Here is a 24,982-nt window from a genome sequence, read left to right as displayed (position 1 = left end):
TAGGGTCCACTTTTTGGTCAAAGGGAATCACCACCCCACTCACCACTGGGGATGATGGTTTGAGCCAAGGAGGCCCATGGCCTGATCCCTCATCCCAGTCACTAAATTTGGTTGCCGCAAGCACCTTGCAGAGCCTTGTAAATACCAGACACAGTCACTAGTGCAAAACAAAACAACAACAAAAAATAAAAACAAAAACTCTCTTCACTGCCTTGGATAGAGCGTTGGCCTGCGGACTGAAGGGTCAGGGCAAATGCTGGTGTTGCAGGCTCAATCCCCAGTAGGGGGCATTCAGGAGGCAGCTAATCAGTGATTCTCTCTCATCATTGATGTTTCTATCTCTCTCCCCCTCTCCCTTCCTCTCTGAGATCAATAAAAATATATGTTTAAAAAAATCCTCTTCACACTTCCACAAAGCCCTATGTTTGGCCATAAAGGTATTCAGATTTTTCTAAAAACCTCCTGTTTTTGTACAAATGACCATGCTGATGCCATCATATGGCGGCTTCTGTTCATGAGGCTGCTTGCCATTTACTCCTATATCCCCAGCCCGATCCCAAATCCTGACCGAGCAGGCTGTTTCTCTGGCTATACGAAGGCCTTCCAGGCTCCACTCTTTCATTCATCAGGCATTTAACAGACACTAATTACATACCTGACACTGTGACAGGCACCAAGAACAGACCAGTGAATAGAACAGACAATAATTCCTATTCTCGTGAAACTCATATCAGGAACAGCTGATAAGCAAATAAAACAAAGAGTATGCACACAGAGAGTAATATGCTGTGTTGGGTGGAGAAAAAGTCAGCAGGAAAGAGAACAAGGGAGTCCAAGGTGGGGTGGAGGTTGGGATTTAATACAGGGGCTCAGGGAAGGCCTCGGTGAAAAGATGGCCTGTGAACAAAGTTTTGAAATGAGAGGGGGGTGGGACACCTGCGGACACCACATCAGCAAGGGCAGCTGCCTTCTCACTCTGGCCTTCACAAAGAGCAGGGAAAGGTGAACTGACCTGCTGAATGAGGTCAGAGCTCATACAGATTCTAGAGCCCATGCTTCCTCACACCTAACACACAGCTTCACCTACTTCCTTCCCAACTGCCCCACTCATGAAATCTTAATTGTTGTTTTCTGCCTCCATGTAGGAAACAGAGCAGCGGGAAAGAAAAGCACTGAGATCCCAAGAGCCCCAAGGCAATGCCCCCAAGTGGCCGAAGACAAGGAGCAGCAAAGACCGCGCATATAAGCAAATATAATTAGCTACCTTATGTTTATATATTTGCTGAATGCTTCCTATGTGCCAGGCACTGTGCTAAGTACTTTATATGGGACCAGGAAAGTACTGGCTTTACATATATTATCTAACTTAAACTTAATCCTCCGTAGCTTCCATTTCATAAATGAGGAAACTGAAGGCAGGAAATACACAGAGTTGGTATTCCAGGTAGAAACAGATGTCTCTATACCAGACTCCTCTAAATAGAGTAATGTCCTAAGGCCCCCAGGCCACTATTAGCTGCAACAGAACAAAAGTGTTCCGGTACAGGCTTTGCATTTGGGGGTTTGCAATGAGGAAAAGGATTTTACTAGAGAATAAAGAGTCTGGAACTACATCTTCTGTGCCACTCTCCAGTTCTGTGGCCACAGGAGACTTGCTCAAGCTCATGAGGCCTTATTTGTTTATATTACTAGGGCTTCATATTGCCTGTGTTAAAGGCAGCTTAGCCTGGCCATTGTGGGGACAGGTTGGGCTGTGCTGATTCCCAGTTCAGTCATCTTCCTATTGGATTTGCTAAAATAAGTTTTTGTTGTTACCAAAAAAAAAAATTCTCCGCTGATTTTAGTATCTGGTACAACTTCGATTCACTCTTAAGTGATCATCACTCTCCTCCAGCAACTCAGAAGAAGCAAATGCATAGATGTCTCATCAGAAGGGTCCCCAATATCAGGTAACAGAGGTAGTGTTTCTTCAGAGGTAACATTTCTCATTTTGCCAGGTGAAAACAGGTACTGCAGTATTGTTTCAGTAGCAACCTATGTAAGATTTAAAAATTCCACTTCAAATTGATAGGTATGATTTGAAGATAGTTCTCAAAATTGAAAATGAAAAAGAGTCATTTTTTCTCTAATTTCCCATATCTAGTCTGCCCATATATTTATTTTATTTATTTGTTAATCCTCACCTCAGGATATTTTTCCATTGATTTTTAGAAAGAGTGGAAGGGATGGGGAGAGATAGAGAGAAACATCAATGTGAGAGAGACACATCGATTAGTTATCTCCCACACTTGTCCCAATCTAGGCCAGGGATCAAGCCTGCAACCGAGGTACTTGCCCTTGACCAGAATTGAACCCGGGACCCTTCAGTCCTCGGGCGGATGCTCTATCCACTAAGCCAAACTGGCTAGGGCTGTCCATACATTTAGGTTCTATACAATTCAAATGGCATCTCTTTCTAAGAGTAGGGCAATTTGTTATTTTTCTTTTTTTCCCCTCAAATACATGTCATCTTCTGTGGTTTCAACTATTCTTGATCAGTTCTATCCACGATATTGTTGCTGCCTTCACTTACTCCTGTCTATTCTTTTCCTGTCTCCATTCATTCATGTTTTCTTAAAGTAGCTTAGGAATTTGCTCTTTGGCACCAAAGTGAATAAATCACCCTTAATCTGGCATATGAATGGATATCCAAGCACATTCTATGACTTTATTTGAATGTTCTCAATAACTATTTCTGCTTCATTGGTTCTAAATGATTTTAGGCCTTTTAAACATTCTAATGTGGTTTTTATAAAATACAAAAAAAGGTAACCAGAAAAGTGTATGCTTCTCTTGAGGTAAGAATAAGAGATCAAAATTCCTGTGAAAGAATGATTTAAGCCCCAAACTCTCCTGCCTATTAAAAAAGGACATTGACAAAAATGGCAATAATCATCAGAAGAAAGGATTATTCCTTTTTTTTTGGTGGTGGTAAAGCTTTGACCCTAAAGCCATGCAGTGCTGAACAGATAGCCTACTTCTGTTCCTTTTATCCACAGCTTTGGAGTGAAAGGAAGTGCAAGTGAGAGGAAGGTGGAATTTTCCGTCTTCCCTAGCTTAGGATGGAGGGATATGAGGCATATGTGGCTTGTTCATTATTAGACATAAAGATGGGAGATGAAAGAGCATTTCTGGTCTGACTCATTCTGGGCCTATCTTGTAACATGGACAAATTGGCCCCCTGGGACTGATGGGACTCACCCAGTCTCCAGTGATGGTGGGCGTGACTTTTGTGGTGTTCATGAATGAAATTCTAAGGCCAAGAGTGGGCTCTATAATAACTTAAAATATTTAATGAGTAGGAAGGTGACCTTCCTCAGAAGGATCAGCTCTTTACTTCGTTTTCCTAATGTTTGGTAAAGTCTTTGAGACAACACAGAAGGTCAGCATAAAGATAATGACCTATATTTTCTGGGATGCCACTGAACACATTGTGTGTATGTTTTCCTGAAAGTTCTGGTACCAATGATGTGGAAATGGCTGTTTCTTGTCAAGGTCAATAATGGGAAGACAGTCATGCAGAGCAGATTCTTGCATATCTAAAAGGCTTGGGACATGTTCTTCACCATCATCCAAGCTAATGTGTAGGTTCATTAAATGCAACAGGCAAAATCCAGAGCCCTGACACTCTCCGAGGGGTGCCAGCAGCATCTGCCAAATTCTCTGTGCCCCCCCAGGAAGATTTGGGCAGCTCTTTGTCCAATTCTCTACCATTCTCCACTGAGATGGGGTGGCTGATCATTGCGGGTAAAATCTTTTCCAGAAGAAGCCCCCATTTTCACAGAAAATTGTCAATATTTACAACGGGTCTATTGGAGTCATTTGAACTCTCTAAGCTCAAGCATAGAAGTTTCCCCACCTAAGCTTTAATTTCTGACTCAGCCAGGACCATCTCAGTTGCACAATTTTAGGTAACAATGGAATCCAGCCATCTTCATAAGTAAAACAGCGCCCCTCTGGTGTTAGTTACAATGATGACTGTAAAGAATATTGGGATTCATTAGAGTGATAATGTCTCACACACACACAAAAATATCCTGAGTTTCCTCTGATTTCAGCCTTTCAAAATCTGTATTAAACTCTCAGCTTTGGCATGGCTGGCGTGGCTCAAAGGTTGACTGTTGATCTACGAACCAGGAGGTTACAATTCGATTCCCATTCAGGGCACATGACCAGGTTGTGGGCTCCATCCCCAGTGTGGGGAGTGCAGGAGACAGCTGATCAATGACTCTCTCTCATCACTGATATTTCTCTCTCTCTCCCCCTCTCCCTTCCTCTCTGAAATCAATAAATATATATTTTTTAAAAACCAAAACGAAAAACAACAAAAACCCTCTCATGTTTATGCTCAGAGCTGTAGACCTGGTCCAGTCACCTGACCTCTTTACCAGCCCCCAGGACCACCTCTACAGGGCGGGAGAGCACCTCCACCTCCCTGTCACATGTAGCTATGGAGGAGGAGTGGCCTGACTGAGCAATGTGATGAAAGGGATACGAATACAGGAGATGCTGGGCAGTAAAGGGAAATCTTCGGAAAATGATGACACATCTCCGACACTGCAATGCATAGCTGCAGGAACGTGAAGGGAAGAGGACAGCGCCTTTCTAATGAAGACTGGTTTACTGAAATTGATTTTGGATGACTCTGCACCAAGTGTGCACAATGCAGCAGAATCCAGATTGCTTTTGAGAGGCAGGCACTTGCTCTTGGTAATATTGATGTTTTCTTCATATTCCGAACATTTATTTTAATCCAAGTCAGTTTATTCCTAGCACAAAAAGGGCAGGGACACCACTTTGTCTTTTTTAGAGAAAATGAAATAAAGTTAGAGAAAGGTCTATTTGAGATATAGCAGCACGGGAAGAGCAGGTGTTTGGAGGACACACTCACCTGGGTGAGAGGAACCCCTTGCTTTAAATAAGATATTCCACACATGGTTGATGACAATATTATGGACTTCCATAATGTTTACCTAAGGGTCTCTTTCAAAAAAATAAAATCTAGCCTCCTGTTTATCACAAATTGTTCTCTTGCATTTGGACTAGAAATGTGTGTTGCATATGCAATTCTTGTCACCCAGACCCCAGAAGGTTTAGATCACGTGACTCTTGGAAGTATCAAGTCCTGATTACCAAATGGAATTGTGCTGTAAGTACTTTAACTAAATCCACATTTCCTCCTTCCTTTTCAGTTGAGCAGAACACTAAGAAGTCACTATTGCAGAAGCAATGTAGTCTGGAAGGTGCGAGATCTGTCGGTAGGCAAGGATCTGCTTCCCAGCTCTGCCACTCACTAGCTATGTCACCTGGTCACCCAGGGCAAGTCACTTCACTTCTCAGACCCAGGCTTTCTCTTAGTAAAATAGAAATACTGGTGTCAGCTACCCCAACCGATGCAATAATAATACTTGATATTTACTGACCATGTACAATACAAAACACTTTCTAGGTTTTATGAGTGATCATCTCATTTAATGCTCACAATATCTCACTGAGTTGGGTGCTATTCCTTATCTGCATACAGATAAGGAAACGGAGGCTTAAGAAACCCATGCTCATGTTTAAGCCAGAATTCCAACACAGGCGCTCTGGCTTCAGGGCCATGCTGTCAACCACTGCCTACAGCGTGAATTAACTGATACAATGAATACCACAGGCCTAACATAGTGCTGACATATAATAAAGATTCAATAAAAGTTTTGCTACAATGAGTGTTAAAATAGTATTAATATTTTAAAGAATATTATGACCTGTTAAATGTTTAGAGAGAAAGATGCCTTTTTATTAATAAGCAGCTATTAAATTAATGGGGAAAAACTGAGATTCCCTTATTTTTGTAGCCTCAGATTCCAGAACAGTATGCCTAGCAATGGTGTTTTGTGAATATCTGTTAAATGAAAACTAAATATCGACTCCACTCAGATTAATAGGTATTTACAGAGAACACCTGACTGAAGCCACTTTCAACTGGTCTAAGCAAAAACATATCGAGAATAGACACTGATGTCCCCTTTAGCCCTTCATATTTCTTATTATTGGCAAGGCCTCATAGCCTGTTATCATAAGGCCATAGAGAATACAAAATATTTGTGTTGTATTTTTGTTCTTATCGAATAGTATTTACCAAGAAAGAACCTCCTTCCAAAATTGTGCTAAAGACATATAAAGAAACTTAAGGGATGCTCTCTCCTGAACCAAGTCAAAACCAGATGCTCCAAAGCCTTAAGAACACTGTCAGGCACTTGGTTTGGGCGGAATTCAAAGGCTATGAAATTCATTTCTAATTTTATGTATATTTAAACTTCTAATTCAGTATCAATAAAAAAATTAAATCTTACTTATTGATGTTTAAATCAATTAAAAATTCTAACAGAATATCAATAAATAAATAATGTCCTTATAATATTTTGGTTTATGATACTTGCTTTTAGAAAAATTCATTCTTATATATCAATCGTTAAATTACTCATTTTAGGAAGTTCACTAAAATCCTTATTTTAAAAATTAGAAAACCTGGCTTCTAAAAAGCATCATGTTTTATTCAAAGTCACACAACAGATAAATGGCAGAACCATTTCAGGGACACATCCAGGCACCTGAAAAGAAACGTGGCCTTGGAAAGATGCCATTTGAATAAGACAAGAGAACAGACAAGCTTCAGCACAGTCCAGACATTCAGAGCTAAGTGGTGTGATGTAATCACATACGTCTGAATGCCCTTTATATTTGTAACCATTTTTTTCCCTCAAGGACAAATTTTTTTGAGATTTTTTCCTATTTTTTAATGAAAAGCCAAAGAACAAAGAGACAGAGAAAGAAAGAAGACAGAATTCAAATACAATCATGTTATTGAACATAATTAATAATTTTAAACACATCAAAAATATTACTACAGAATTACTATAATAATGCTTAATAAAACATAGATATTTGGAAAAGAATGTCTTGGTAAATGATTGCTGCTAAAAACCTGAATACACTCCAGTCACTCTTTCCCATTTAACTGTCAAGCTTCCAGCTGGAGGGAAGCCACTGTCAACTAGAGTGAATGGGTGCAAAGTGGGCTCATCCAACCTGCCCTGTGGCTGGTTTGGAAGCTGAGGTAATAAGCATCTTAGCTCCACAAGGATCTATTTGTTATACCCTATAGGACAGTCTCTCTGGAGCTATTGGTGTTGGTGACAGAGGGCAGGCCTCATAAAGACGAAATCATGAGCAGTAATTACCTGGGCATGTAAAGGACTCTCTCGGCCACCACAAAACCCACCCTGAAGAAGAGATTGCTGGCTGGGATGAACGGGAAAACCAGGAACAACAGGCCCACCAAAACTTCCTTGTGCTCCAGTCTCTGAAACACATAATAGTGAAGGACAAATTAATTTCAGGTTAATTCCACTTCATTGGGCATTTAACCATCTCTTTCACTTTCAAGTTCTCATTGAAGGAATGAATAGATTAAACCAATGAAAACCTTTTGATCAGTGTGCTGAATTCATCAGAAAAGCCCTGAGGCTAACACCATGCCGGAGGTGTTCATACAGACCCAACAAACATTTGCCACCCAGAAACAGCTGCTATTTGCATAATGCAATCCATGACCATTACTTGTTCTGTGAGGCCTACAGCAACCTTGTTTCTTGGTTCTGTTCCCTTTCAGAATCTCTGCCCTCCTTCTTCCCTGGGGAAACTCATTCCCAGGGAGCAAAACTGATATACTCCAGCTCACTGAGGTATCATGTGGAACTATTTGTCCTCTCAGAAGTAGAATGCATAAAAAAAAAGCCCAAATATAAATCCCACCAGGAGAAGCAGAGCTAGCATAAGGAAAATTAAATGGAAATGGTAATGTTTGGTATCAATGAGGGAGATCATTTGAGCTGAGGAGTTTTTAGCACCTCTCAAATAAAGCCAGTAAGCAAGTATTTAGTCCATGAAATTTTCTGGAATCAAAACCCATACAATAATAACTCATTACATTGACAAAGCACCTTTCTCTAATATTAATTCGTAAAGGTTTTCCTGTCACGATAGTTCACTTATAGTTTGGTTTCTAACTAATAATAAGTACACTGCAAAAAGTAGCTTGTATTTCCATGAGTGTATATGGCATGAAAACATTTGAAGAGAGGCCTATTTACAACAAATCTTAATGTACTGGATTGCATTTTTCCTTTTAAAAAAAGTTTAAGAAAATATAGTAGAACTTTCCATATTACAGTTTTAAATGTTTCTCATGAACATTTTAAATAGTCTATTACTTTTAATAATTGTAGAAGACTAAATAAAAGTCTCAAACATATAAATAAGAATCCATAATACAAACTACTAATACTTTAAGTGAACAAAATAAAAGACTTTAAGCATCTATATATATAGAAGCCTAAGCGACCAGATGACCAGGTGACTGTACAACCGGCTGGTAGTTATGACGTGCACTGACCACCAGGGTGCAGACGCTCAATGCAGGAGCTGCCTGCTGGTGGTCAGTATGCTCCCACAGCAGGAGTGCTGCTCAGTTGTCAGATGGGAGCCAGACACCTGGCTGATGGCTGGTGAGCGCAGCTGTAGCGGTGCAGCCTCTCCCGGGGACACTTCCCCTGCATGCCTGAGTGGTGGAGTGACAAGTGCAGCAGGGCCGGGATGAGTGGGAGTAGCGCAGCCCTCAGGGGATGTTGGGCTGCCAGTTTCTGAGGGGTCCTGGATTGCGAGAGGGCGCAGGCCAGGCTGAGGGACCCCACCAGTGCACGAATCCGTGCACCAGACCTCTAGTCTTGAGATATGTGTCATCTGGATTTTATTAAAATCTTTGTTATTTTTACCACAACACAGAGTAGTAAAATTTCTGACAGCAAGTCCATATGAACAAATGTGATTTGGACAATTTCCCTTAATGGTTGACAATCTATAAGTAGTGATCTAATTTTTTACCTAAAGAAAAAAACAGAAGAAAAAAACAGAAGAAAAAAAGCTTGCATAACAAGATTTCAACTCAAATGAATGCACTAATGTTATATATTCTATGTCCCACTAAAATAAATTAAAAAAACGGGTGAGAAAAGTGGCAAGTTCATTACACTGAAAAGCTGCATGCTATCTTTGTAATTTAGATTATACTTGGAGTTTACAAAATACATTTCAGTTCAAGAACTTAAAAGTTTATATAATTTTAAAAAGAATAAACACCTTCATAAAAATCCTGTGACATCATAAGCAACTATTTCTTGCTAAAATTAAAAATAAATCCCAGATAAGGAAGTACAAATTGGTAGTTACAAAGTATCCATGGGGCTATAAAGTACAGCATAGGGAATATAGTCAACAATATTGTAATAACTATGTATGATGCCAGGTGGGTACTGGAAATATAGGGGGAAACACTTTGTAAAATACATGACTGTTTAACTACTATGCTGTACACCTAAAACTAATACAAAATAACATTGAATTCAAACTGTAAGTAAATTTATATATATATGATAGATAAATCCTAGAGAATGAGTGTCTTGTCGAGTGTTCCGCATGAACTCTGTGTCTATTTTTAAGTAAGGGGTTGGTGTGTTCTATAGGTGTACTTTTATTTTTTAAAGATAGTTGAATACTTCTTTCAAATCTTTCAAAAACTGAGATGCTTTTTATGAAAATGTTCATCTATCTTCCTACAGAAATTTCTAAAGAGATTTTAATACTTCTAACTTATTAATCCTATAGAATTAAGAAGAATAAGGGTATAAATAGACCTCCAACTGGGCTATTCACCATGTCGCTAGGCAGTGTTTAAACCAAAGAGGTGCCTCCCTGCCCCTCATCACAGTTATTAGAGAACAGCCTTAACTGGGGATATGAAAGAGGCATCACATCGATCCCCACAATATCACACCTTCTTGCCTGACCACAGGCCCCCTTCCTCACTATCATGGCCATATGTTTATGCCCTTCGCTCAACAGAACACTGAGTGCTTCAGCAGCCAGTGGGGAGGAGGCGGGCGTCAGGTGTTAGCAGAAGCCCAGCTCCTTGCAGCCTCCCTCCTCTGTCACTGAGCCCCCAGAGTGGGCAGGATCCCCAGATGCTCACTGCTGCTGGGGACATGGAGAAGGATTCTCAGATCCCAATCACAGTTTTTACTTCCTTTGTGGCAATCATTCCAGTTGTAATTATCTATCTATCTGTGTGTTTACTGCCTTTAATATCTCCACTAGACTGCAAGCTCTATGAGGGCAGGGATCTGGTCAGGTGTGCTCACGGGTGTATAACTTCTGTTTAGCTCAGTACCTGACACTTAGTAGGTCCTCAGAAATATCTGCTGAGTAAATCAGTAAGTGAATAAATATACCAGGCAAGAGAGAAAACGGGGTGTGAAAAGAGAAGAGGGTGAAGAGGACTTCCTGGTGGAGGTGACAATCTGGATTTGAAAAATGAATGAATGCCTACAAGACAAATTTGGTGGTGCTTGTGGGGAGGGGGTCACAGCTAATCTGATTCCAGGGAGCAGATACAGAATGTACAAAGCAGGGACTAAGACTATACATGTTGGTGGTTGGCAAATCATGAGGATCTTGTATGCCCTGTGTGGAGCTGACCTTTATTTAGAGCCAACAGGGAACTACTAAAGTGTCCAACATGCATAGAAAGAAGAACAAGTCAGTGTCCAGGAGATGATGTCCAGATTCAAGTTGTGGTCCTGCCATCAATACACCATCAGTCAACTTGAGCGGGCACCTCATTCCCTCTCCCATGCCACAACTATCAAATGAGACAAGTGAGGCTCAGGGTTCAGTGGGGTAGATCCTCACAAGGGCCCACGTGATAGGCCTTGTGAGTTGTGGATTTAGAGGCCACCACTTCATACTGCTCCCGGAGGGACTGGTCTTACAGTGTTTTTCTTTGTTTTCAAAGTATTCAATTGAAGACAGTGGCACTGTGCCCAAAATCAATGAAATTGTATTTTATTTGGAAAAAAATTATTTATTCTCAAATTAAATTGATCATTATATTCTTTGTCTTCCTCTTTAGGTCAAGAGGAATAGAAAATTTAGCAACATAATTCTTTAAGCTTTGAGCCAATCAACCAAGCATAAAGTTAAGAAAAAAATATGTCATGGACATGGCTGAATTTCCTAGGATGAGAAAGACTGGGAGGGAATCCAAGTTTATATCCTGTGGATCACAGATGTGACAAAATTGCCTAAATAATTTATAGCTTATTTCAGTCTAATAGAGTCAGATGGAATGCAAACAAAATATGAGTGAGGAAAAAAGAGAAAATCTGTGGCATTTTCCAAAGTACACAAAAGTACATTTATTTATGGGAAAAGAGGCAAATGGAAATATACTTATCCAAATTACACTGGGGGTGAAAAGACATAAGAATCCAAAGAGCTAATTATAGGGCCAGTAATAATACATGTTATTTTCTGATTAACTGTGCAACTTCAGACAAATTAATTTACTTTTCTGAGCTTTAATTTGATGATCAAACAAGAGCAAGGACATTGATACCTATTGCATTTATAGGGAAAATGTGTGAGAGATTCACTATGATTTTCTTGCTTGGCTTAGAAAAATACAAAGAAGCAGCCTCCTGAGCTGTAAAGAGGTGGTAATCTCTTAACAGCCCTCTCAAGGTGCTCAGAGAGTCACTCAGCCACTTTCGGCACAGCCACACGTATCTGAACACACAGCTCACGGTTTTCTCAGAACCAGCAATTACCTCCAAAAACTCCAGCTGCAGAATCTAAGTCTAGGCTGGTAGCTTGTGGTTTATCCCCTGTCCTTCTTACTCTGTTCACATTTCAAAGCACTGGTCACGGATGAGGACACACACACACACACACACACTCACAGCACTGCGGCCAGCAGCATGTGGGTGTGTGCTCATGAGACTTCCTCCCTGTCCCATTCAACAAAAGCAACCTCCATTGCAGGCTGTTTCCTTTCACAGAGCCAGAGAAAGGCCCTATTACAGTAAATATTAGCATCATCACTATTATCGTATTTTTTCTCACCTCTGAACACGTTTCAGATCAATGGTACAGTGCGTTTAGGGTGTGCGCATGTTCTCAGTTCAACATACAGCACAGCTATATTTCAATCCTAAGGGTCTATTTGGCAGCGCTGGGCCCTAGCTGTCTGCATCCTATTTATCATTCTTCAGGGAAGCTGATGACTAAAGCTCTCCACCCTGGGAGAAGGCACTTGTCTAGCTGACAACTTGCACGGCTGAACACTTACTAGGCCCACCTTTCTGTATCTGTTTATGGGTCTACTTCCTCCAATAGACTGGATTCCTCTGTGACAGTCACCATTTCATGTGAATTTTTTTTAGTTATAAACTAAAATTATTTAATAAATGTTTTAATGTTCATAAATTGGAAATATAAAAAGCCTGCAGCAATATGTCAGTCCCCTAAACTTTATTTACTTAGATTACATTTATTGGGATAACTGTGGTTCACAAAATCATACAAGTTTCAAGTGTAGAACTCAACAAAACATCATCTGCACACAGCATTGTGTACCATCACCTCCAAGCAAAGTCTCTTTTCATCCCCATTTATGCCCCTCCGCCCACCCCCCTTTCCATCTGGCTATCACCACACTGTTGTCTGTGTCTGTGTGAGATGTGTGTGTGTGTGTGTGTGTGTGTGTGTGTGTGTGTGCGCGCGCGCTTAATCCCTTCACCTTCTTTCATCCAGTCCCTGAACCCTCCTCCCTACTGACAGCTGTCAGTCTTCCCTGTATCCGTGCCTCTACCTGGCACCTAGATAATCAACATTCGACAAATAAAGATCAGTGATGAAAGTTGCATGTAAATCAGTGGGCTTGTCAAGCATCCCAACAGTCAATTCAGGGACTTGCCACTAAGGAAAGTTTTACTTTTGGTCCCCCTCAGGAATACAGTATTTGCAACATTAATTTGGAGTGGAAAGCCCTTGGTCTTTGTGCATCCATGAGTCTCTTATAAGGGTCTGGCACAGTTGCCCCCAATACAGAGGTATTTTTAATCAGGACATATGCATATCTTTTGCCCTTCTCTAATTCCATTAATTGCTACTTAACTATATCTAGGTCTTTCATGATTGTTTGACTTTTGTGCTCAGGAAAACTGACATCTTTCATCTTATTGAAATTCAATTTTGATATTTTGAGTATTTCAAGTTATTAAAATATTCCATAATTTATTACTGTTATCATTTGATGGAAGTTATTTTTAATTGAGAAAGACAGGTTATTTATTTAGTCAACTGGAATACCCTGTTGATTTATTTGACTGCATAGGACTGTCTCATTTCTTATGAGGGCCTTGATCTGAATTCCAGTTTTTGAGCTGGGCAGTGAGTTAGCCTCATTCTCTGGCTAAGGGACTCCCAAATTGCAACCCTGCAGTTTGTGCAAGTTTAAATGAATTCCAATTTAATCTTCACTACAACTCTGTAGAGATATTATCCCTGTTGTAAATTCTAATATGCCAGGCCTTTGGGTCCTTCACAAATAGCTGTAACTGCAATCAGCAAAAATGCCAGAGGGTTATTACATTATGTCCATGAGCAATATTCTTCAAGGCTGCAGAGGCCTTGGTTTCCTTCTTGCAAAACTTGGGGACCTGGGTTCTCACTGTGCTGTTTTAAAAAATTTTAGGTGGCCCAACACCCCTATTACTGTCCATAGGAAATGCAGCTTGAGTCCCCATTTGAGCAAATCAGAGGCTCGGGTTTATTCAAACAGCATGAACTTTGAATCTGCAAAAGCCCTGAGAGGCTAAGACAGACTGCATCAAGTGGATGGAGAACTGGTCTCAAAACACTAACTCAAAAGCCAAAAAACATGCTTTTAAGGCCAGAATGGGAACAGTCCAGGCTAGAGGAAGGACAGAAGGAGCTTGGCTGTTTGGGGCAATAGGCTTCTGTCTGAGCTGTGTACAAACATACCTTGAACTCATTCCCTTTGGGCTACCCTCTTGTCTACTTGATCTTCATTATTGTCTGTGTTTTCCTTTGACTTCCCGTTGACTATAGGCACAGCTCCTCTTTGGGGCTCTTTTCCATGGTGACAGCTTTCACCTGGTGCTGGTGACAGTCCCTTCCTTTGTCTTGTCAGGCCATCTGGTAGGTGTCACTTTGCCTATTGGCTCCACTAACCTTGCCCACATAACTGTGCATGGTTCCTTCATAAAATCTTCAACCACCCTGTTGGCTGCTCCATGTTTCCTGCCAGGACTGTGACTGATAGGTCAGCTCAAAGTGAAAGAGCCTGGGCATGGAAGCAGAGATGTGAACTCCAAAGAAGGAACAGAACTCTGGCTCTTGTGAGCTGATATGAGCTAGCTCCAGCCCACTCCTGACATGGTCCCATCCTTATATTGTGTTTCCATTCTGTTTCAGCCCTTGGGTGAACCATCCTTTTTAAGGCCATTGTGGTTATAGAAAATTTTTAATGTTATATAAAACCAGTAAAAACAAATGCCAATCTGAGAGAGCTTTTTATCTGGCAAATGAGATTGAGGCCAATCTCTCAATAGGTGGAGAAGAGAAAGTTTTGAACTTTTACTGCTGTTGTATATCAAAGGCAACAGACTACTTCTTGTGATTCAAACAAGATCTAGAATCTGAACTCCATAATGGCAACGAGTAAGCAAGAGGAATTTGGAGGCAGTCTTAAGGGTAGAAAGAATAAGAAAAATTGGAAGCTGATTCTCTGAGCCTCAGTCACCGTTGCCAAATCCCTTGGTGATTATATATTCAACTGGGGCCCCGAGTTAGTCCCACTGAACACAATGCTTCATTACAAGAGGCTGAAAGACAGTCCTCCCAGGACATGCACACAATTTACATCTCACATGAAGCATGGAAAGGTACCGCCTACAACTCTTCTCTCCCTAATCTGAAAGCAATGGGACAGGCTGAGCTGGGACAGAAAATGGCCCAGGTTCAAGATCTCAACAGCGTAGCTGCCAACCCACACTCTACTTGGCTCAAGCTGGTGATATCATTTCCTCGCTTTCATGTGCTCTAAAATTTACTTATAAATGCATGGGGAGAAGAATTTTAAAAGGGGAAATGAATGAAGAAATTATACCTCCTCAGAGACACAAGCAGATTTGTACACTCCGTGTCTTCTCTGAGCCAATCCAAACATGGTGCTCCCCCATGCCAAACTTTCTTCACCAAGAAGAACTACCAGATGCACTCATGAACACAGAGCCCAAGGCAGATTAAAATCAGAGCATTCCTAAATGGGCAGTCTCAATTTCTGGACTGCATTTTTTTTGCAGAGGGTTTTTTGTTTGTCTTGCTTTTAATCAGCAGTCTGAATCTTCTTGCCAACACCAGTTCCTGAGATTGAAATTTCTTATCTCACAAGAGCACAGTTAGGTTTCAGGGTTAAATCAGGTGGCAGAGTAAAGCTCTCAGAATGCTTTACTCTAACTGAGAATAGACTAACTCCTAACTTCATTTGGAAATGTAGGTTACATTCTACTCAGGTGTGCTTCAAATGTTTAAAGAAAAATTAAAGCAAAAATCTTTTTAAAGGCTCTCTGGAAGTGATATAACTGGAAAATATCAATCTACAGCAACAATGCTATATGCTTAGGTAAATCAAGCCCTAGTAAGGAGTTACGAAAATTAAATACATTTTAAAAATGTTGTTCAAGAAACATATTTCCGATTAGAAATGAAACTACTACAGGAATTTCTGAAGAAATGAGAGAAGTCAGAGAAATCAGCTTTCATTATCTCTATCTGTGATGCTGAACATAAATGGAAAAGGTACCAAAAGCTATGTATTGACCAAAAACAGTGAGGAAGATGAGAGAGATAAAGGAAAGGGGAGAGACAAGATCTCTACTAAAGCAGTGTTCACCTTATAAATTATTTTATGTGTACCAATGGGAGGGAGACATGCAGAGAGGACAATAAAAGCCACTTCTTAAGTGGCAATGATAGAGGGTAAGGGTAAGGTGAGATGTGAATTGTGTGCATGTCCTGGGAGGACTGTCTATGGTCATACCATATCCCACATATCTGACTTAAATTGTCCCAATGGAATTTCATAATAACATTACAAACTAGGTAATTATCCCCAATTTTATAGATGAGGAAATAGAGGATCTGAGGGCTTAAGATACTTATCTAAGTTGATCCAATTAGTGAGAAGCAGGGGGTGCAAACTGAGATCTAAATAATTCTAAAGCCAGTCCTTTTCCCACAGTCCACGTGGCTTTGGAATTCAAAGCTAATGTCAAGTGTGTGTGTGTACTGGAGGGCAGTATTTTAGCCCTTCACTGCCTTCTGGTTTTGTCACAGAAACACACTGACAGCAGATAAGACCCAGTAATTTGGAGTTTGCCAAGCAAGGCATTGCTGTGATAGTCTAGAAAATCACCCCCTAGGCTTGTGACAGAGGGTACCATTGATTCACTTTGCCAGATAAATGTAGACTCAAATATCCTATAGTCTACAGGGATCAGCAAAGTGTGTGGCACATACTAATATATATTATATATTCCTTTTCAAGTGCACGAGTGGTTTTAGATGGTCCATGCACTCATTCTGACAACCAGCCTCTGGAAGAATGGACATATCCATGTCCACAACCCAGAACAGGGCAAGATATAGTAATTTATTTGACCAATCTTAGTTATTGAATTGTTGATCAAAATTATATTTGAGAAGTCTTGAGGGGAGGATAATGATTATTCTTGATGCAAGAAATTAAATACTGTGATGAAACTGCCTTTTTAAATAAGGAAAATAAAAGAACTTTCACATTCTAGTTACCACAGAGGTACAATGAATAAGCTAAGTTGATAGCTAAATGGGGCATAGATAGTTCTAAATTTTCATATAACATGTCTAAGTTTTCATTTCTAATATTAACTGTTTATCTATGAATTGTTTTTTGTGTGTTTGGTTTTTTTTTGTTAATCCTCACCCAAGGATATTTTTTCCATTGACAGATTGAAAGGGAGGGGGAGAGACACATAGAGAAAAACATCGATGTGAGAGACACATGGATTCGTTGCCTTCTGTACATGCCCTGATGGGGGTCAGGGATTGAGCCCACAACCGAGGTAAGTGCCCTTGACCAGAATCAAACCCAGGACCCTTTAGTCAGAGGTTGACACTCCAACCACTGAGCCAAACTGGCTAGGGCTGAACTGTTGTTGTTTTTTAAATTATTTTTTCATTGTTCAATTACAGTTGACATACAATATTATATTAGAATCGGGTATACACCCCAGTAATTAGATGTTATATAACTTACTAAGTGAGCATTCCAATACATCTCATACCCATCAGAAACCATACATAGTTACTAGAATATTATTGACTATATTCCCTATGCTATACTTTGTATGCCTATGCCTATTCTGTAACTATCAATTTGTATTTCTTAATCCTTTCAACTTTTTCACCCACCCACCTCCCATCTGGAAACCATAAAAATGTTCTCTGTATCTATGAGTCTGTTTCTGTTATGCTTGTTTTTTTAGATTCAATTGTTGATAGATATGTATTTATTGCCAATTGATTGTTCACACCCTTCTTCTTATAGAAGATCCTTGAACATTTCATGTAATACTGATTTGGTGGTGATGAACTCCTTTAGCTTTTTCTTGTCTGGGAAGCTCTTTATCTATCCTTTGATTCTAAATGATAGCTTTGCTGGGTAGAATAATCTTGGTTGTAGGTCCTTGCTTTCATCACTCTGAATGTTTCTTGCCAATCCCTAATAGCCTGCAAACTTTCTGTTGAGAATCAGCTTACAATCCTCCCTTGTAGGAGCTTCCATAACTGCTTTTCTCTTGCTGCTTTTAGGATTCTCTCTTTGTCTTTAATCTTTGCCATTTAATTATGATGTGTATTGGTGTGGGCCTCTTTGGGTTCATCTTGTTTGGGACTCTCTTTGTTTCTTGGACTTGTATGTCTACTTCCTTCACCAGGTTAGGGAAGTTTTCTGTCATTATTCAAATAGATTTTCAATTTCCTGCTCTATCTCTTCTCCTTTAAGCACCTACATGATATGAATGTTGCTACACTTGAAGTTATCCCAGAGGCTTCTTACACTCACATCATTTCTTGGATTCATTTTTCTTTTTGCTGTTCTAACTGGATTTTTTGCTTCCTTATCTTCCAAATATCTGATTTGACCCTCCCCTTCATCTGCTCCACTGTTGATTCCTTGTTATGTATTCTTCATTTCAATTAGTGTATCCTTCATTTCTAACTGGTTCTTTTTTACAGGTTTCATGTCTTTTTTTATGCTGTTGAAGTTCTAAGTTTATTGAGCATCCTTATAACCAGTGTTTTGAACTCTTCATCTGGTGGATTGCCTGTCTCCATTTTGTTTATTTATTTTTCTGGAGTTTTGTTCTGTTCTTTCATTTGGGACATGTTTCTTTGTCTCCTTATTTTGGCAGCCTCCCTGTGTTTGTTCTATGTATTAGGTAGAGCTACTATATCTCCCAGGCTTGGTAGAGTGGCCCAATATAGTAGATGTCCTATAGAGTCTATTGGCACAGACTCCCTGTTCACCTGAGCTGAGCACTCCAGGTAGCCCCCATCCCCGGGGTGGGTTGGTACACCCTCCTGTTGCAGCTGAGTCTTGATTACTGTTGGCAAGTCAATGGGAGGAATTTACCCCCAGGTTAAGTGGCTGCAAGGATTGGCTGTGACCATTGTGGAGGATCATCTGTGCATAGGCAGGCCACCCCATCGAGCAGGACTTACTTCAGCAAGGCTCTGGTGCCTGCTGAGTCTGTCCTTTGAGTGTGTCAGTTGTGGAGGTTATTGGGTGGTGCTTTGACATGGTCTTAAGGTGTCCACTATGTGCAATGGCTCTGGGGCCTCCAAGGAGGTGCAGGCCAAGGTTGGCCACCACCTGTGTTCTACCTCCTGGCATGAGTTACACAGTAATCTGCAGATAGTTGCTATATGTGCTGGGCTTGAAGGTGCCTAGGAGAAGCCAAGCTGTCAACCAAGGTTGGCTGTTGCAGGTGCCTGGCCTGGGGCCACTTAGTGAGAGGTACGGGGCATGCAGAGGCCAGATGCTGCTTGTTTGAGAGATTTTAGGAAAGTCTGAAGCATGAGCCAAGACAGGTCAGTGGTATGGAAAAGCCACTGGAAACAGCAGGCATAGGTCCACAAATTGGGTGGTGAGAGGACTAAGGGAGTCAGCAGGGCTGGGCAAACAGTGTGAGCCAGGCTGATGGAGACTCAGATATAGGACTTGTCTGCCAGCTCTTCTGTGTAGGAGGAAATTGCCCCCCTCCCCGCCCTTGCCCTGATGCCAGACAATTCAGTTTCTCCCTGTATGTCCCTCATGTGAACTGTATATACATAAATCTTAGAAATGTGACAGTAAAATACTTGTTATATTCATATATTTGATATACATTATATATACATATATTTTATACACACACACACACACACACACACACACACACATATATATATATATACAAGGCATTTACTCAAGAGGGTGGATTTAGAAAATCAAAATAATGGTGTTGTTTTAAGAGATATATGTTGACATCAAAGCTAGCTTGGTGGATTCAAAAGAAAGAGTGGTTAGAGGGGAGGACTCCCATGAAACACCACTGGATTTAGGGGAGTTCCTGTCCAGAGGAAGGTTAGTGGTGCATTAGAAAGGGTACCTGTCAGAACCAAGGAGGGAAAATGTCAGCAGAAGGGCAATCTTGTGCCTGGTACCTGTCCAGAGCTAAGGGTGGAAGAAAGAGAGAGAGAGAGCCCACTGCTTAGGGTCCCAAGTCTTGCAACATGCTCTAGCTGGAGAAATGGAGATGACAAGTAATGCCATGGAATTCTAGATCAAGAGCTATAATGTAATAAGGTACCCTAGTGCAAGAGGGAGGCAGAAATGATTAACCAATTTTCCCCCTCTGTAAGGATTCAGTTAGAAACCAGGATGGATTTAACCATGCCAGTGAAGTTCTGAGTAAGTTCAGCCTTAATGAATAGGAAAGGGAGGCAGAGGAAAATCAGATGCATTTCGTACGTAGTTTTGTTCCTGTGGACATATGCATGCCTGGCAGAAGAAGCCTCCTACAAGGAGGTGTCCCTCTGTCAAAAGCTTCCAAAGTGGAACACTATAGACTTATTTTTGGTTAAGAGAAAAGATGTTTTACTTTTTCATACAGTGAGTCCCACTCACTAAAATATATGCTTCATCGACCCACTTGGGATTGTCATTCAGAAGATAGCCCTTCCCTCTGTAATCTAAAATGAATGACGAGAAGGAAGAACAAAATCCCACAGTTCTCCATGGTAAAGATCCCAAAATTTTATAGCGGCATTTAAAAAAGACTATACTTCATCATACTTTATCAAATTACAGAGAAATATTTGGCCTACTTCAAGGTTATGATATATGAAAGTAATAAGAAATCTAGTAAGCTCTCTTAACAGCTAAGAAAAAAAGTAAGATTTGCTTGTACACTTGAGCTTCTAGAGAAACTACTATTAATAGTGGATTTGATTCCTGTTATCTGTTAATGTGCCCATCGAAAATCAAAGTATCTTCCATAATCAAGACATGCTGCATCTTTTTAAATAAGAGTCACTTTCTTGCTTCTGAAACACATGGTATTAAAAGTTGGTTGCATCATTATGTTTCATCAGAAGTTGTTAAAACAGCTCTTTTCCCAAATAACTGACTTGATTAAATAATGCTCTTCCCTCACCTTTTAATGTGCATTCAAACAGCCTACTTACTACGGCTTAAAAGAGCAAATTTAATGGACTAATGAATGCAGCAAAGGATGGAAACAGCTATTCTTGGTGACACTCACTTCCTCACACTGTAACATCTTTTTATTGTATTTTAAAATAGTATCAAATATTTGTCATTTTTGAGTTCAGACATTCAAATACCTATTGTTTCATTAGGACTGCTGTGCATCAAATAGCAACACATATCTGTAAAATGTAAATAAGAGAGAAGCAGTTTTAAATGATTTGTATGAGACTTGAGATAAAGATACAAGTAAAAATTTGACTATGTAATCCCTAATTGGGAGTAATTTTCCCTCGGCAAATTCTTATAAGGTAACAGGAAAAAAATGCTTTAGACAGAAAAACAAAGGATAAAAGTATTTCTCCTACAAGAATTGGCACTGAATTATTCCCAAGAGAAGGCACTGTCATCGTGAGCAGAAAACTAGAATTCACGGCCAGTCACCCAAATCAAAAGGAACTGTGCTCGCCTGGAAAGAAGAGAATTTTCAAGGCAATGCCACGGAGGCTGACATTAAAAAATGTTCTTCCCAATTAATCACTTTTCATACCAAATGCCAGAGTTCTGGGTTGAAAAAAGACTAAGCCAATTTGGCCATTTAAAGTTGCCAGGTCAAAGGACTTGTATGGGTGCACATAAGCATAACCAATGGACACATACACTGGCGGCGGGGAGGGAGGAGGGCATGCGGTGGGCGGTGGGGGTGGCTGGGGAGAGGTCAATGGGGGAAAAAGGAGACATATGTAATACTATATGTAATACTTTAAACAATAAAGAATTTTTTTTTAAAAAGGAAAAAATAAATATAAATAAAGTTGCCAGGTCCTCTGTAAATACTGGTGGCCTCTGGCAATTAGAGTCGGATGGGATATAAAAATAAAAGCAAGTTTTAGATGAAATTCTGCCAAAAGCATAACCACTTACTAGCAAACAGTCACACACCGACTAATCGTGAGGCTCGAGGAAGTCCTTCCACTGTCCCCTGCTCTCCTACAGGAACATTCCATGGATGGAACAAGATTCTGAGGCAAGAAAAGCTCACCTTACTCTCAGGTCATGCACAGAGTGCTCTCTCAAGTCCTTCTTTTAAATCATCTGCCAAGCAGGTGAAGGTACAATGTTTAACTTTGTCAAGTTACCAGGAAAACTGCATGGAGACAGATACATGCAATGTCACTTTGGTCTTACGTTGGAAACTGTCACTTCATATACCTATGATTCTGCTATTCTCGGTGACACTTCCTCACACTGTAACATCTTTTTATTTATTTATATATTTTTATTGATTTCAGAGAGGAAGGAAGAGGGAGAGAGATAGAAACATCAATATTGAGAAAGAATCATTGATCAGCTGCCTCCTGCATGCTCCACACTGGGAATCCAGTCTGAAACCCAGGCCTGTGCCCTGACCGGGAATTGAACCATGACCTCCTGGTTCATAAGTTGACGCTCAACCACTGAGCCATGCTCGTGGGGCATACTGTAACATTTTATGGATGGCCATGGAGTGACAGGAGTCTTAGAAGTCAGTCATTTTATCAAATACCCATATATGCATTTCTAACTACAGCCTCAATATAATGGAAAACGAGAATTCCATGAATCTGTTTCAAGGTTTTATCTTTCACTTGCTAATGACTGGATGGAAACTCTAACTCTAAAATAAATGATTAAAAAATGCTTTTACAGGGGTATCACTAAAGGGGAAATAATGTGAATTGTCGATGCTGTGGTGGTGGCTACTGTTTTTGAAGGTACAAATAAGGCAGCAAGAAAGTGTTTAAATGCTGCCCAAGAATGGACTTCAAAGTTCTTATCCACCCAACCTTATACTAGTATATCTACGCCAATACTTTCCAAAGCATGTCACAAAACACTGATCCTGCAAGAAGCCCATAAAAAAGGGTGCCAAATTCAAATACATTTCAGAAATGCCATTGACTATACACTCCATTTAGAAACTCACAAGGCTGCTTAGAGCACAGTAAAGGCTTTGTGAAACCCTCCAGTTTAAAAACAAACAAACAGAAAACCTTAACTAGTGCTTCTGAAATGCAGATCTTCATTTCAGGTGACCTTACTTAATGGCCTGTATGATGCTGGCATGTGTTTTGAAAAGTGCTGCTAAGGAGTTTCAATTACCATTCCCCAAAAAATCATCTCACTGTCTGGAACAGAAAAATGTCTGCGCATCTCAGCGACAGCCTTCATACTACAGTTGAAATACATTTTCTGTTGTTCATCCCTGATAGATGTGAAAGAGCTGGTCACCATTCTCCAGGTTAAAAAAAGATCACTGTACACTTAGAGAACTGTATTAAGCCATCCATCAGCATAGTCTTGGCTCTGGCCAAGATAAGTTGTGAGGGCAAGAAGGTTTTCTGGCAGGTCAGAGGCTTGTTTAGATCATATCTGTGTTCAGTAGGATAATGATCTTAGAGGTGGAAGGGAGAATGGAACGGAGGTAGAGAAAACCAAGCTCTTCCAGGCAGCTACTGTATTTTATTTATTTTTATTCTCCATAGTCAGTATATTGCTTGGAACCAGTGAGTGGTCAATGAATTAAATATCTAACATTTTTATCGTACTGTTTTCCTCTCCAAGTACACCATCCTGCACTTACATATTCTTTAAAAAGTTATTTTCCTTAGCTCTAAATAGTCTGCTAGCTTTTAAGACCAGTTTCCATTTCCATCACACAGCTATGGAGATGGCTGCTAACCCTGACTGGTCTTGCTACTCAGTGCCCTCTTGCCTGTGAGAGACACAAAAAGTACAGGTGCATGGAGGGCACTATGGGACACTCCCCCCCATTCATTCGCCATGTCAAAGTACTCATCCTAAGCAATGGTTGTCTTTGTAAAACATGGCCACTGATTATTCATTCATTCAACTAATACATCTTGTTGCCATCTCTTTATACTAGTAGTTTCTTTGGGCATTGTGCTTACAAAAATCACTTAAAAATTTAGCTATCAATTACTTCTGTCTCCTTTTTATTATCCAGACAGTATTCTACATTCTTTTTGGAATATATCAGTAAACAAAACACACACACACACACACACACACACACACATCTCTACCCTTTGAGAAGACAGAGAGGGAAGGAGTGAGGGAGAGAGAGAAAAAGAGAAAGGGGCATTTGCAATATAACTGTTTGGCTCAGTGGATAGAGTGCTGGCCTATGGACTGAAGGGTACTGGTTTCGATTCCAGTCAAGGGCATGTACCTCGGTTGTAGGCTCAATCCCTGGCCCTGGTCACGGTGTGTGCAGGAGGCAACCAATCGATGTGTGTCTCTCACATTGATTTTTTCCCTCTCTCTGTCTCTCCCCCTTCCTTCTAAAAAATCAATGGAGAAAATATCCTTGGGTGAGGATTAACAACAACAAATATATATATATTTGTAGATTGCAATTGTAAATATGGTGGGGCCACATTGGGAAGGTGGTAATTAATCAAAGGAAATGGAGGAGTCAGCCACAGAACTCATTTAATAGTAGGCAATGAGTTCAGGAAGGAACAGGAGAAATAATGGAGTGGGGATGGGTTGGGACCAGATCTTGTAAAGCTTTTAGGCCATTACAAAGGCTATGAATGACTTTTACTTTGGGAGAAATAAGGAGCCACTGGAAAATTTTTAAGTACAAGAGGGACAGGCTCTGACCTTCATTTTTAAAGACTTATTCCAGTCACTGTGTTGAGCATAGACTGGAGCACTGGCACAAAGGTAGAAACAAGGAGATTAGGTAGTACCTATGGCAATAATCCAAGCTTGGACCACATGATTGCAATGAATTTGGAGAGAAGTTGTCAGATTCTAGATACATTTTGAAAGTATAGTTGACCATATATATATTTGTAGTTGTTGTTGATCCTCACCCAAGGATATTTTCCCCATTGATTGTTTTAGAAGAGATGGGGAGAGACAGATATATTTTGAAAATATAATTGAGTTATTCGTGGGTTAGATATGATATTAGAGAGAAGGACAGAGAGGAATCAAGGAAACCCAAGAATTTTGGTTTGGGCAACTAGTAGAATACACTGAGATTTAAAAACAAATAAACAAACACAAAACCACTGTCGCAGAAACAATGAATACGTTAGGTTCAGTAGTTCAATTTCACAGAATGTTGAGTTTGAGACCTCCATGTAGAAATTCACATTTTCCTTTCAGAAC

General features: G+C 40.2%; 1 protein-coding gene across 1 annotated transcript in view; it reads right to left on the bottom strand.

The window, feature by feature from the left end:
• The window catches only part of TMTC1 (transmembrane and tetratricopeptide repeat containing 1), a 227,269-nt gene that overhangs the window by 73,327 nt on the left and 128,960 nt on the right, over positions 1-24,982 (bottom strand). The window contains exon 9 of the mRNA XM_023752313.1: positions 7,266-7,387. Coding sequence (XP_023608081.1) covers positions 7,266-7,387 — 122 coding nt within the window. The remainder of the gene's footprint in view (positions 1-7,265; positions 7,388-24,982) is intronic.

This window comes from Myotis lucifugus, unplaced genomic scaffold (genome assembly GCF_000147115.1).
Source record: "Myotis lucifugus unplaced genomic scaffold, Myoluc2.0 scaffold_30, whole genome shotgun sequence".
In the NCBI taxonomy this organism is placed as follows: domain Eukaryota; kingdom Metazoa; phylum Chordata; class Mammalia; order Chiroptera; family Vespertilionidae; genus Myotis; species Myotis lucifugus.
The sequence above is the reverse complement of the archived record's forward strand: the minus strand, read 5'-3'. Positions and strand labels throughout refer to the sequence as shown.